At 41.7% G+C, this 14,785-nt stretch overlaps 1 protein-coding gene and 1 long non-coding RNA gene across 5 annotated transcripts; one reads left to right on the top strand and one right to left on the bottom strand.

The window, feature by feature from the left end:
- Positions 1 to 4: 4 nt before the first annotated feature.
- NAT1 (N-acetyltransferase 1) lies at positions 5 to 14,504 on the top strand. 3 transcript variants are annotated; one of them, XM_012369181.2, is made up of 8 exons: positions 5 to 162; positions 8,360 to 8,471; positions 8,637 to 8,853; positions 8,960 to 9,917; positions 10,027 to 10,167; positions 10,237 to 11,126; positions 11,310 to 11,615; positions 11,868 to 14,504. In XM_012369181.2, exons 4-8 carry the CDS (start codon positions 8,999 to 9,001, stop codon positions 11,940 to 11,942), a joined length of 2,331 nt encoding a protein of 776 aa, XP_012224604.1. In that variant the 5' UTR covers positions 5 to 162; positions 8,360 to 8,471; positions 8,637 to 8,853; positions 8,960 to 8,998; the 3' UTR covers positions 11,943 to 14,504. The 3 variants fall into 3 exon arrangements, with proteins under 3 accessions (XP_012224604.1, XP_012224602.1, XP_012224603.1); XM_012369179.2 differs by having other exon boundaries at positions 8,360 to 8,853; XM_012369180.2 differs by having other exon boundaries at positions 8,360 to 8,853; positions 10,249 to 11,126.
- On the bottom strand, positions 1,654 to 8,030 carry LOC137000990 (uncharacterized). 2 transcript variants are annotated; one of them, XR_010891131.1, is made up of 2 exons: positions 7,875 to 8,030; positions 1,654 to 4,939 (listed from the first exon to the last, which is right to left on the bottom strand). It is a non-coding gene; the product is annotated as an uncharacterized lncRNA (long non-coding RNA). The 2 variants fall into 2 exon arrangements; XR_010891130.1 differs by lacking the exon at positions 7,875 to 8,030 and adding an exon at positions 5,399 to 5,969.
- Positions 14,505 to 14,785: the final 281 nt, after the last annotated feature.

A 14,785-nucleotide genomic window follows, 5' to 3' on the forward strand; every position in this document is an offset into this window, starting at 1 on the left:
TAATATTCTGGGATTTTTTAGGTGAGTCGGCGCGACAATCGCGCACCAGGCGCCGTGAAATCAGTCGTGCGACGAACGTTGGCTTGACCAGACGTGCCTTACGGAAGCGCCCGAGTACGACCGACAGATTGCGAAAGCCTTCAGAGACAACAACCGTCGGCCGTAAGTAAACGCTATTGTGATCTTTCTTTGCTTTGCATGGCGAATTATCGGACGAGGAGCGGTGCGGGTGCGGCGAAACGCGTACCGAATGATTGCGCGGTCGTGCGGGCGCGTTATTTCGTCGGGAAAATCGCCGAATGGCCGCGTCACGCGCGGCCACGAGCTCGCGAAGAATGTTCCGGAGGGTCTCGGCGGCCAAGACCGAGCGGACAACGTAGGTCGTGCGTCATGTCGGGTGGAAGCATCGTGGTCTCGCCGGATCTCCGTCCGTTTCTCCGTGAGTCTTCGCGGTGGGCTTGATATTTTGCGGATCGTGAGAAACTCGCCGCAAAGCGTCCCGTGGTTTGCCGTCACCCACACAACTCCCACGTTTGACACTTTAGCAAATGTGCGCGATCCCGGTGGGGCAGTCGCTGGTGGCTGTCGAGAGGCTCGCGCGTGCAAAAGTTGCGAAAAGCATCGCAACGAACGAGTTGAGGATCGTACGAGGATGAGCAAGGGGGGGAGGAGGGAGAGCGGTTTGTTATTCGTACGTGTTTCTTCCTACGAGTTTTCCGGGAAACACGAGGGAGAGTCTCCCCGCCCTCCCCGTGCATGCCCTCCTGCGTTCCGACGAATTCCGGAATTAGTACGTGCGTTCGACACACACACACCACGCTTCTTCTCGGAGACGCTTGCTTACGGGCAGCGTTATTATCCTCTCGCAGTTCTCTCGTGAGCCGCACGACTTCCTGTTAGCCGATTCATCGAATATTCTATCGCGCATAACGCGAGTTTTCCTGCACATAATCATTCGAAAAATCGCTATCGCGAATGCCTCGAATTTTAAAAGTCTAATAGCGTCACGCGTATTTCTCCACAGCTCTCCTCCTCCTCCGTTCGTTCGCTCATGCATCGTACACTTTAACCCGAGAATACTGACCGTAACGACGTGCAAAACCTTTGACAAGTGTTTTAACATTTAAGTAAGAACAATTTTGCGGAAATTCTACAGCCGTTATTCTCGTAGTAATTATAATTATAATAGTATTCAAATTTTGCAGAAAGAAATATTTTATCGGATATGCGATGATTCATAATTATTCACGCCTGCCTCAGTATTCTGGAGTTAAGTTGCTTTGCAATTTAAAAATTATTTTTGTAAGCTATAGAAACTAAATCTCACAATTCTTTTTCTGCACAAATGTACAGTAGTATATTATTTTTTATGTTGATAGTAATTATTTGAGTTAGCCTGCAGCCTATATATATATATATATATATATATATATATATATATATATATATATATATATATATAGAATTATTTCCTTAGTCACGCGACTTGAGGTACTTTCCACCCGAATAATAAAATATGGGAGAAGAATATCAAAAATTCAACATGAAATTTTGGCAATATTTTAATATTTTGAAGCACAGCAAAGAGATACAGTTTACCAAAAGTGACTCGTTAATAGCAACAAATTTTTTGCTAGGAAAATAATCAACATATGATAAAATATTTTTTACTTTATTAGTAAAACATAAGAGCAAATTACAGAGAATATTTAATTTAAATAAACACGAAATTTATATTTTTGTCTGGATTTTAATATTTTGGAGCGTAAAAAATAAATTCATAGATTTATTAATAGCAGAAAATTATAGACACAAAGTGGCTGGCATAATTAGCAAACGATATAAAAAAGATTGGAGTAAGATCCATCTCATCTCAGGTTACGAGTTAACAATTATTCGACATTTGCTCCCCCCACTCCACCTTCCCCCCCCCCCTCTCTCGACCGATCTTCGTCTCGAGAAGCATGCGTGAAGGGGTTAAGGGTCGGAATATGGCGAGCGAGCTTGCGGAATCTTTCTCGCCATTACGCGTCGCACGTGTTTCACTCGCTAGCGAAGGAGACTGCATCGTTGCTGCTCTTTCCGGAAGCTTTGTTTCTCGGAAATGCAACAACGGGCAACTCCCGCGTTGCGAACAATACTAGGGAGGCACGCGTGTACTTGGGTCGATCGATGCTGCCCGAGCTCGGAGCACATGCACGACCGACTTTGTCTGGCACGAAAGGCAGGCATGTGTGCCGCTCTGTCATGCTTCTGACGTTTTAGCGAAGCTTCGACCGATAGGCGATTTTATTAGCTTATTCGAGTATGCGAGTCACATGTTCCCTTTCAATATTTTATACGTGATGTATATAAAGGATTTAATATCGTATACAGGGTGTTTTGTATTGTCGTAAACTCGTTAAATGTTCTTTCAAGTCTGGAATATGAAGTGCTCTATATAGTTTAGCATGCTTTTACTATCGTTCGCGATCATTAATTGGCGAGACGCACCTTGATCTATTTTTAAAATTGATCTACCCTTCGCGTTTGTAGATCTAATCGAGATGTTCATAAGATTTCATCAAGATGTGTACCTATTAATAAGCTTTTCTCTTTGTCCGACACATTTGATTTAGAATAATTCTTTAAACATGTGTAACAAAAAGTATTCAATATATCAATATTCTCATTAATAGAAAATACATTTCAAGTTTCTTTAAGACGTTAAAACAATAGTTGCGCGATAGTTTTATTGTCGTAAATATTGATACACAATTAAACGTTTATAACGTTATAGTTTTACTGTAATTCTTTGAGGGTATTCTAAGAGAATTCTGGATTCGCGGAATGAATACTCAACGGGGAATTTAAAGAATGCTGGCGCGGAACACCTGATTGAAAAACCCGTTCTGTTCCATTAACGCGTGCCTTGCCCCGCGATTGTGTGCTGTCTCGCAGTGCATCGCTATATTTGCGCCTTTAAACGGCCGTGCAGCAGCAACATATGAGAGACTATAGAGCCCGATCGGCCTCTTTGTTGTAGCAGCTTCAAAACGCTTATCGGACTATGAATAGACGCGCTGATTTTCTTTCAGCTGCTCGCTCGCCACGAGTCGATCTAGTCTACATTTGCGTTAACGCACATCAATGAATGCGACGTTTGTAATTCTAAATTCTTTCTTCGCGCGCGCGCGTGCCCTCGCCTTGATCTTTACGGTTTTCGAACCGCAAATTCCGATTCATTCCACGATCATTGTCATATGTCTTCTTCATGCCTGCGATCGTCCAATTAAAATATTTACAAATTCAGTCTTTTCATATAATTTATTCTAAACTTTATTCTCGATATTGTTATTCGCGAAGAAATTAGATTTCGTTATTGTTACACTGCAATTATTGCAGTTGCAATTATTTCGCGGAGATATTGCAAAGGTGTGAAAGTTGTATTGATTTTCCGCGAGCTCGTTTGCGAATTTCCTATATGTGTTCTTGTTTATTCGACGTGTGACGGTATCCTTCGTTGTGTATGCGACACATGTGATGCATTGTTATCCTAAATCAGGCTTCAAAATCCTCAATATTTCCGTATTCGGAATTGGCTTCTTTCTGTACATCGCTAGGTACGCCATAAGTTGCTGGAATGGCAAGAACATACCTCGCAGGGTCTCCTCAGTCGAAATTTAAGAATGCTCCTATACCGCATGTTACCAACATGTATTCGATTGTAAGACGGAAGATAGAGAGATGCTTGTCAATATGAAAAAACCGCGATCACGCGGTTTTTTCGTTCCTTCTACTCGAGTAGTCGGCCACTCGCTTTACTTGACGTGCACTCCACTGATAAGTATACAGATTGTACATTTGTCGGATTTTATATCTTTTATTTTATATCCTCTCTTTCCATTCGCACTTGATTCATGTTTAGGTGCTTTGATATTGAACTTCCATATTGCATTTCCCAAGCAAAGTCATGAGATTTGTTTCATCGTAGTTTCGTTGCAATGTTGAATTGTCGAGCCATTAAGAAGTTACGACAAAACGCGTCAAGTGACGTGCGCTTATCTTACTCGTTATCTCTCGTTGAAAAAGTTGAGCAAGCGACTCGTTACGTGTTTCCTTATTACTTTCGGAGACAACGCTCGAGCAGCAATTTGCTCACTTGTCTCTTGTTACCTTTGTCGCAATGATTGAATGCAACCTGATATTAATCTTCTTACCAATTTTTGGAGACGAGTCAAGTAATCAGGTTACCTTCTCGCTTATCTCTTTGCATTATCTTTTTGTCGCGAAAAGTGTAAGCACGAGTGACTCAACTGTTCTGCTTATCTTTGCTTCGTAATGTTGAATTAATACAACGCTAAAAATTCGAATAACGCAATTATGTTTTATATCAACTTCTTCAGTAATATTTTTTCATCAAAATTATCTCACGTTTCTACCTGTTTGATTTTCGATGAACGATTTTGTTAGACAATTAGAAACTCATCTGCCTGCTGTTTTCTATCTTTTTTATTTATTTGTTTAATTTGATTCGTCTCCCTGTTGGTTTCCTGTGAAACTGTGACAATCCTGAGTAGCCGTCACTGCGCATCAGTGACGTGTCACGAGGAAACAGAAAGTAATGGTACTCGGAAAAGGAAGGCGGCAAACAGGAGGAAGCTTGCTCGCTTGCTTGCTTGCTTGCTTGCTTGCTTGCTTGCTTGCTTGCTTGCTTGCTTGCTGGCTTGCTGGCTTGCTCGCTTGCTTTGCGTCACTCCATTGCTATCTCTTTGTGCGCCGTCGTCATCCACCTTGTGCATGACGATTTCTCCTCAAGGATCTCGACGGCGTCACGTTGCGACTGGCCGATAAAGCGACGATGCGTGTGCCGTCGATCAAACAATCCACGCGCTGTTTTTCGATCTTTCTCGAGAGGTCGACCACTTCTCAGAATGATACGAAGCCTCCTCTCAGACATCTGAAAAAACAAGACACGTCTTATAAATCTTCTTGTTTAGTTGTTATTATTCGTCAATTTATAAATTTATTCATGAACTGACGTTGTAACTTTGGTATTGATTCGCCTTTATTATTTATCAAGTCTTTTAATTGGTGATTTACTTATTTTATTTTAATTTTATGTTAATTGTATTATACTCAGATTAATTGGTTTTTGTTTGTAGAGCATACTGAAAAAAACAGCTAAGGACGCTATGAGTAAAAGTAAATAATTATTACGTTATATTGGGATATATAATCTCATTGCAGATTTACGAAGTCGCCGGCGGAGTTAATTAAGAAATCAATTTCGTTTTATCAATCCTGTGGAACTAATTCTTGGCGATATTAATCTATCCAATACAGTAAATTAACTCCAGCGCAAACAGATCGGAAACAAGGAAGGCTTGTGCCCGCAAAATTGTACGATTATTCATACCATGGAAATACCGCGATGAGACGATGCGATGATAAGAGTGTCTTGTTCGCAACGTGGACGTACTTTCGCGTCTCTGCATTTCGCCATTTATAGAAGTTTAGGTATTAACATGAAATTATCGGAGAATACCTCGTTTATTTCAAAACGATCGATGAAAATTATTCGCTCCAATAACTAGAAAATATTATTTGCCGTTAAAATTATTATTTTTCAGCGTTTTTTTTTCCTCCCAATGCCAGATGTGAGTTTTCTAGTTGTAGAGCCTCGATGTTGGAACATTCGTCGGGACATAACGTTGCAGCCGGCATTGGCGGTTGACTAAACAAGTAAACGATGTTAATTCGTTGTCTGGTGCTGCACCTCAAGGATACGCGGGCGAAATCTTTTTTCGGATCAGCGGAATAGCTAAATAACGGGAACCGCCGGTAGCCGTAAATATGCGCTCGGAAATAGTATTTGCCAAGAACGAAGAAGCCACTAACGTGTACGGAAATGTGAGAGAGAAAGAGATAAAGGCCATCTCTTCGAATGCGTGTCTCCATAATGCGCATCATTGGTCTCTTCAATTTAATTATCTCGCGAATTCCGACACGTGCGCGCTCGTGTAATCCTGATCTCGCGGATTGTATAGCGATATCTTAACCGCAGTGTTTTTGCTGCGTGGATTTTTTTCCGCGATAAATTCTAACCGCCACTAGTCCGTGTTAATTATTTTTGCGCGTCACGATTTAATACACAGGACGTTTAAAGCGTGACAAATGCGTGCCTTCAACTATACCGATATAAAAGAAATGTATATCTCGGATAAAAGCTCGGAGAAGAGAGTCGGTTCCTTCTGAAAGCGCAGTTGAGCACGTAAATCGCGATTCTTAAAGTCACAAGCTTTTTTTTATGAATATATCGAATGGAAACACCCTATATATATATACTGTATCACGTGACGAACTCGTGTTGCCACGAGGTCTTCACAAACTTCACAAAGTTCGTTGTTAGTCGTAAAGCAACTTTTCGCATTGCATTAGCGATCCACGACCTTTGAAAATTGTTGCGATCTTCATTCAGATAGCTCCCGCGTTTGGAAACTTTGCTCCAACGGACCAATTTTGACGGATTGATTTCTTTTTCTCTCTCTCTTTTTCTCTTCCTTTTCCTTGCGATTCTAAGCTCGCACTGCTCGTTCATAGTTGCGTCCATGAGAGACCGGATATTATGATTGCGCATTTAGCGGCAACATACGGTCCGTCAAGTTGAAATCAAATGTTTAGAGAATGCTATTTTAGCAAAACCTAGCCTTGTGTTTTCATTATATGTTTAACGCTAACATGGAAGCTGATTTTTCTCTTGTAACTCTTACGTTGAATATTGTTAGGCGAGTAAACTTTACGTTAAATTGCACGTGATAGCTACGTAATGTAACAAAACTCTAACACGAATCAACGAAATTGAGTTGCACAAGTTAGAAGTTTCAGCTTGATTTTTTCATGAAATATGGGTTTTCGACTAAACCAAGATACGTAGCAAACTGTAACAAGTACAATCTTTTATAGAAAAGTTAATTACTGAAGATGAAGTAGTTACAATTCGTTGAAAAGCTCGTAATTCTCCTGTGAAGAATTGCACTTGTTAGAGGCACTAATTAGGCAGTATATCTTTGAGCAAAAAGTAACATTGCTTATTCTTGTATCAAGTCACAGAATTATATTATTTATAGCCATTAACCCACGCAAACGGGCACTTCTCGCTCTTCTTCTCTAGTCGAGTCATTCAGGACACCCGGTAGAGGCGGCTGGACGGGCACGACCTCCGTCGAGCAGCCCGACGAAGTCGTCCGACCTCGGCCGAGCGACGACGAGGTCCGCGAGATGATCGGTCGCAGCGAAACGGGTGGGGAAGTTAGGAGAGAAGAGGGTTCGTTGACCGTCTGACCATGAGCCGCGCCCCACATACACTCCCCTTCCACGTTGCTCCCCTCGCCAACAGGCGTTTCGGTTGTTTTGTTCTCGAGCAGCGAGCGAGATCAAAGCCGTCTTCTTAGCCGAGGAGAAGGTCCTTGCCTCGTCCGCGAAGGCTTCACGAGGCAGCACACACACACACACACACACACACACACACACACACACACACACACAGGGTGTCCTCAAACCATTGGATATATCTCTTTAATCGCAGTGTTTCTTCAAATCGCCACTCTGGGGGCGATTTTTCTTAGCCCCCGAAAGGCCATCTTTTCTGCCATGTGATTTGCAATTTGGTAGGCTCGCATTTTTCTCAAAGATGATCGTACCTTTCCACTTGCATTATTGCCGTCGGCAATGACTGGTCGGTTTTGATTCGCGAAATGTGTCGCTCCGTCATGATTCTCTATCCTTGAGTCACTTGACTCTCGAGTACGTTAACCGTAGGATTCGCGTGCGCCATTTATTAAGCGTGCGTATAGAACCTTCTCTAAAATTGCACTCTTGCATGCGCCAATTACCATTGTAAGCGATATATGTGGGTCACGGTAGCGAATGAAAGGAATGTCCTCGAATATTATTGAACGAGTTCATTGCAACGGTACGCCGCCACTGGCCAAAGTGATGGGTCGCAATCGCTCTTATCTCTTTTGCTGAAGAAAAAAAATAGGCTATTCCAAGGCTGCATATTTCAGATTATGCTTCAAACTGCGCACTTCGAGTAGACTAATTTAGATAATGAAGGTTTCACACTGTGTAAGCAAACTTGTCAACGTTTGCAAAGATTATTTCACATACAATATATGTGAAAGCGATATTTGTCGAAGAGAAGCTTTGAAAAATTTAATAATATTTAAGTTCCAGAGTACAATTTTATATTTTATGTTACATGTTTGATTTATATTTATTTATTAGAACGCACATTGGAAAGAAATTACAAGTCATGTTTGTAGTCTCAAGTGCGTGCAAAATGTTGAATTTAACGTTGAACGTGATTCTTTTTCAGCTTCCTCAAGGAAGATCTGTGTGCTGTGATTTATCACTAAGGGGGCCAAAACACGCGCAACAACGGACAACCCCACAGGACCGGGGGGTGCTTCTCGTGTCTCGGGAGGAAGGTCAGGGTTCACAAAGTTACCTTGGCAGTAACGAAAAATAAAAAAAAATAAAAAAAAAAGTAGAAAACGCATTGAACGCGTTACTTATTAACAAGCCGCACAAATCGCCCTTGTGTTGCGTTGCTACTTGTGACACTGACGTTAGAAAAATTCGATGCCTTCCAGGGACGATATACGCTCCCTATCCACTGAGCAACGCTGGATCCCTCCTTCAACTGTTAGACGCGATGCACTCACCCCAGAAAGCCGAAATGATCTCATCTTTAGAAAGGTGCGGGGTATTCTTAACAAGCTCACACCGGAAAAGTTCGCAAAGCTGAGCAACGACCTGCTCAACGTTGAGCTTAATTCTCATGTGATTCTCAAGGGTGTTATTTTCTTGGTGCGTATAACAACACTATTGCGTCACAGCACGATACATATATATAGAAATATTGGTCGGTAAGATGCTACGATTGAATAAAATGTGAATTTTGGAATTGTTTCAGATCTTCGAAAAAGCACTTGATGAACCCAAGTACAGTTCTATGTACGCACGGCTGTGCAAACAGCTGTCTGACGAAGCCGGAAACTTTGAACCCCGTAAACCGATCGATGAAAGTCAAAAAGGCCAGAGTACATTCAAAGTTCTTTTACTTAACAAGTGCAAAGACGAGTTCGAAAATCGTTCAAAAGCAAGCGAGGCATTCGAAAATCAGGATGAGCTCGGTCCGGAGGAAGAAGAGCGCCGGCAGGTGGCCAAGCGCAAGATGCTTGGTAACATCAAATTCATCGGAGAGCTCGGCAAACTGGGCATCGTGTCGGAGACGATTTTACATCGTTGCATCCAGCAGTTGTTGGAGAAGAAAAGGCGAGGGAGATCCCGGGGGGACGCGGCGGAGGATATCGAGTGCCTCTGCCAGATTATGCGTACCTGCGGCCGTATCCTTGACTCGGATAAGGGCCGCGGACTCATGGATCAATATTTCAAACGTATGAACTCTCTGGCGGAGAGTAGGGATCTTCCTCTACGCATCAAATTCATGCTGCGTGATGTGATTGAATTACGCCGTGACGATTGGAAACCGCGCAAGGCCACCAGCACCGAAGGCCCGATGCCGATTAATCAGATTCGCAATGACAACGAGGAGCCATCGCGGGGGAATGGTTTCCACAGAGGACGGGACGATCGCCTCGGTCCCTCGGAGTTTTTACGAAAGATGGGACGAGGCGGATTAGACGTGGATATGATGGGAAGTATTCCATTGACTTCCCCCTCATTCGGTATGCCACCACCACCATTCAGTCCGAATGGATTCGCAGGGACTCCTGGGGTTGGTTATGGCCGTCATAACCAACGTAATCAGCCGGGAGGAGGCTACTATCAAAACCAGAATCGTCATCAGAACAATTACGAAGGAAAACGCAACCAACCGCAACACAATTTACCGCAGAACTTCAACAATAGTGAGTATCGTCAAATTAATCGAATAACTTTTCTTCGATCGATTCTGGTGATCAACAACACTCGTGACTTTGACTCGAATCTTATTAACGATTGTTTTATCCGTTGCAGATAGCAATAAAGAGCAACTGCGATTCAATAAGAATAAAATGCTGATCGGAGGACATCCGGAAGAAGTGTCTCTCAGACCCTCAGCCAATTCAATGATGTTCAAACAAACCAACATCAACTTGAACTTACCTCTCAACAATGGTGAGTGCTTTTGTCATCTTTTTGTTGGCGCGAAAAATCACACTGGTAATCTAATCGTAAGAGTAACAGATTTGTTCCCAGGACGAGGCTCAGACTTGCCTCTCTTGCGTACTACCGCTCTGAAGCCGAGCTCGCCGCTACTGCACAAAGAGACGCCGCCTGCCATCGTGATTAAGCAAGGTCCCGTGGACAAACGGGAGAAGGCTCGGGACAGAAAGGACAAGGGACCCACACGGGAGGAAGTGTTGAAGAAAGTGAACGCCTTAATGGACGACCTCGCGTCTCACACGAATGTGCAGGATGCTCTGACAGCATTCAAAGATCTTAAAATACCCGAGCGATTCTTACGTCACGCGATCTGCACGCTGTATTCGAACACGCTCGATCGCGGAGATTCCGAGCGCGAGCTCGCCGCCAAGCTCGTGACCGACCTGAAGAAGGAGAACCTGCTCACTCTGCAGCAAGTGAACGAGGGATGGAAGGAGTTGGTGGCCAGTATATCGGAGAAAGAGAGTACCGTGCCTTTGGTAGCGTCCCACGTTGCCTTCTTGACAGCTAAGGCCATAGTGGACAATCTGATCCAGTTGACGGATCTCGCCTCGGAAACGGAAAATGGCCGTCATCATCCGCTGTTCCTGCTCACTCTGCAGCAGCTCCACAAGACCCAGGGCAAGGCAAGACTCACGCAGATCTTCAACGACAGCAAAGTCGATCTTATCAGTCAACTGCCAGAAGCGGAGAAGACAAAGGAGCGTTTGGGTGAAATTTTGGAAGATCGGGAATTGACTTTCCTTTATCCTCTCCTTAGAATCCAGGGAGACATGTGGCGTCAATTGGAAGCCGATCCGTCGCCTAACGCTCTTTTCAAGTGGATTAGGGAGAAGCTGGATCACAAACACCATTCTGATCCCGCATTCATTAATGCTATGATGAACGTGCTCTTCAAGTACATCACTGGGGTAAGTAAAGTTTCCCAAATATTCTTATTTTTCCTGTCACTTCTCTCTATCTTGAATAATAAACGATAATTGCCAACTTTTTAACTGCCTATTCGTATGATCGTTTAGGAGCGAATCATTTACAATATATACAATATATGTAGGATTGACTTTGCAATGCTTTTTCTTTCGGTGGCGTGACAGGAGACAACATTAGCGCCCGGCGTTGATCCAACCGTAAACCCAGACAAACAACTGCAGGAAAAGGAAAGTGCGTTACTGCAGAAATATGCAGGAGTAATTCACAATTTCCTGACTACCATCGACTCGCAAGTTACGGCTCTTCATGCGCTTCAAGTGTTCTGCTTCTCGCACAATTTTCCAAAAGGGCTGCTGCTGCGATGGTTCATAGCACTTTATAACCTTGAAGTCATCGAGGAGGAAGCCTACCACAAGTGGAGAGACACCGTTACTGATGCTTACCCAGGCAAGGGCAAGGCATTATTCCAGGTAAATATACATTATAATCATTTTTTGTAAACCATTTTTTGAATGAAAAGGATTTCTTTTATGATAATCACACACACACACTTTTTCTCAAGGTGAACATTAAATTGAAAGTGAATTTAATATAATCTACAGCATTTAGCGTATACTTGTCAATTCTCATCTGTAATTCTTCGTTCACTATTTAATGAAATAATTTCTTTCATAATTCAAGTTACGTGAAAATTAATGCGAGCGCATTTTTCTCGTGTACAGGTAAATTCATGGTTAACATGGCTTGCCGAAGCATCAGAAGAAGAGGAGGAAGACGACGAGGATGAGAAGAATTAATCGCAAGAGCCTCGAGAGCATTATTCAGACTACCTATGGTTTGGAATAGGGTTTTACTATCTATATCGCTGAACCACAGGAGGTTTCAGTTTTACTAATTGAGTTATCTCCATCCAGAGTTGCAAACATCTTGTTAGTCTGTCTCAAGCTCTCTCGCGTGAAGAAAAGGACTTTAAAATCATGTCTGAAGGGAATGCGAATAGTTTGTAGCTGTTGAGTGGTAAACGACAGACATTTCAAGCAAGAAGTTTTAGAATTTTTTTAGATAATTAAATATCGGTATAATTTATAAAATAATATTGGGCCAGCTTGATATATATCAAGTACTACGCCGCGTTGTATTATTTGGCGCGGAAATTGAAAGGAAAAAAAAAGCAAATTAATCTGGTCATTTTGTGTTGTCCGAGTTTTTGTCTAGTATTGTGCATGTGTCACGTTTTGTAAGTCAATTTTTGTCCGCGGCAATAAGTGGAATCGTTTGTTATCTCTGTGTACCAAGCATTACAATTTATTATGAAGAATTATTATTACTATGATTATTACTGATTATTAATATTATTATTATTATTAATTATACATATTTGATTTACCCAATAATCGAAATATATCTACATCTTTCTAAAGAAAAAAAAGAAAAAAAAAATTGAAATTAATCAGACACAAAGAGCCGACTCAGTAGTGTAAAATGTATAAACCTTGAATGAAGCGCTTTCTGTTGGAAACACGGGAATGAAATTGCTTTAGAACGCAATTTAGATACAAATACGAATGCGTTATATACATACGAGTATATTGATCAACTAGAAAAGAAAGGGAAGAAAACACCGTGTATCTACTTGCTGCGCCATTCGATCAACTAAGTACTAATTACAGTTACAATAACAACCAGCAACCAACATCACATCCATTTAAAGTAATAATTAGCGAACACTAGTGACACGACTAAACTCATATTTAAAAAACAAAATAAAATATGCCTTGGTGTAATTTATTACAGATGGCCCCCTGGTTGTTGCGTTGATGATCAACTACCACCACCTCACCTTACATTTCCTGCCTCTTATATATATATATGCTACGCTTTACTTTCCTCGATGTCTCGCTCGATATCATACCGAGCGCAGGAGATCAGTACGCGCGAGTTGTTGTATTGTCGAGAAGAAGGTCGCGCGTACTGATCGAGATGAGCGGAAGGAGAAAGAGAGAGAGAGAGAGAGAGAGAGAGAGGATACCGAGAGAGCGAGCAGCTGTATTTCCCGTTAACGTCGTCGAGTATGATTATGATAGTTGATAACCTTCAGACCGGCTCGTGACGCCAAATAATTAAACCTGAAGTGCAATAATGAAAAAGTATTGCGTCAACTTTCGCCATCATTTTCTTTCGTTCGAAATCGACACTTCCATTACATTCTCCTGTACATTTAGCATGTTTTTCTTTTTTCTTTTTCTTGTAGTAATTGACTAGTATCCTTAATCAAACTTGTCAGTGTCGAATGTATGTAAAGAATGGAATACTTAACGATGCCGAGAGAGAATTTGGATACAGATTTTGTTGTTCGTGTAAACGTTTGTCATTTTATAGAATATTGTACATAGATATCCCTGTTGTTCCACGGTTTCTACGTAATTTTACCGCCGGACTGAAGTGTTCTTTTCTTTCTTCAAGCAGCATCTTTTCTTTTTTCCTTTTTAATGAAATCAATGTAGGTGGTACACAATCAGAGCGTCGTCAGTTAAGACCCGTATATCTCGTTACTCACCGTTAAGTCTTCATTGAATACCATACTTTCACCCGTGGTACACATTGTTCATGAACCAGTTTGACCAGCACTTGAGAATACATACACGTTTTGAATGCTAAAACGAAAAGGTTCTCCCCAGCAAGCCCGAAGCGGCATAATAAGTAGATGATCGTAATATGTGTTAACGCACGTTTGAGAAATTGGCGATAGAATGATATGTACCAGCGTGTATACGTAAATAATACGTCTTCGTTTCTTTTGTAGTAGCTTCAGGGCAAGCATCGGCCCCTTGAGACCATCGTCTCATTGCGAAGGTTTTACACTGATCCGTAATCGGTCGGCCGGTATATCCCTTTGCACGTGAGAGAATAAAGTGAATATTTATAACGGCATTATTATATTGTAATACGTTAGTGGACATTCTCGTATTGTATTTATATGTTCCCCGTCGATCGACATTCGCGCGAGAGCGCCAGGTATATCCATCAATTCATTAACGTATAAACGCAGACGATTATTCCGATTACGTTCGCGCGATGTCATGAGAGAGTAACGATGTGTACTTGAATAACTTTGTTAATTTATTTTCTCACGTACGATACGTACATATCTTTAATTGAACATACACACACACACACACACAAACAAACACACCACACATACGCATACCAATTGATCCATGTATAATGTCTTCAGTATTATTTCACGTATAATGAAAGGAAAAAAAAAAAAACTACGTTATGTAGAATCTTAGTTTCTCTTAGATACTAAAACTGATAAGACCATCTTTTATCTCTGTCAATAAAAATTGTTCCTAGGACCATTCATTTTCTTTATGTCTGCGCTAAATAATTGCCATTCCTCTTGCACGTTTCTGCGAACGCAAATGGAATTGCAACAGTAGTGATCCGCTTGCGAACCGATAACTTATCTGCGGCAAAGTGAATTATTTTACGTATCTTATCGCGCAGCATTCGCACTACCTGACGATCGTATTGCATGATATCAAATAATTAATCAGTAAATATTGAGAAAACACGATTTCGTTATATAATTTCCACGAGAGAATATTCAAGATAATACTTACCGTACGACTTGCAA

Source organism: Linepithema humile, chromosome 7 (genome assembly GCF_040581485.1).
Source record: "Linepithema humile isolate Giens D197 chromosome 7, Lhum_UNIL_v1.0, whole genome shotgun sequence".
NCBI classification, from domain to species: domain Eukaryota; kingdom Metazoa; phylum Arthropoda; class Insecta; order Hymenoptera; family Formicidae; genus Linepithema; species Linepithema humile.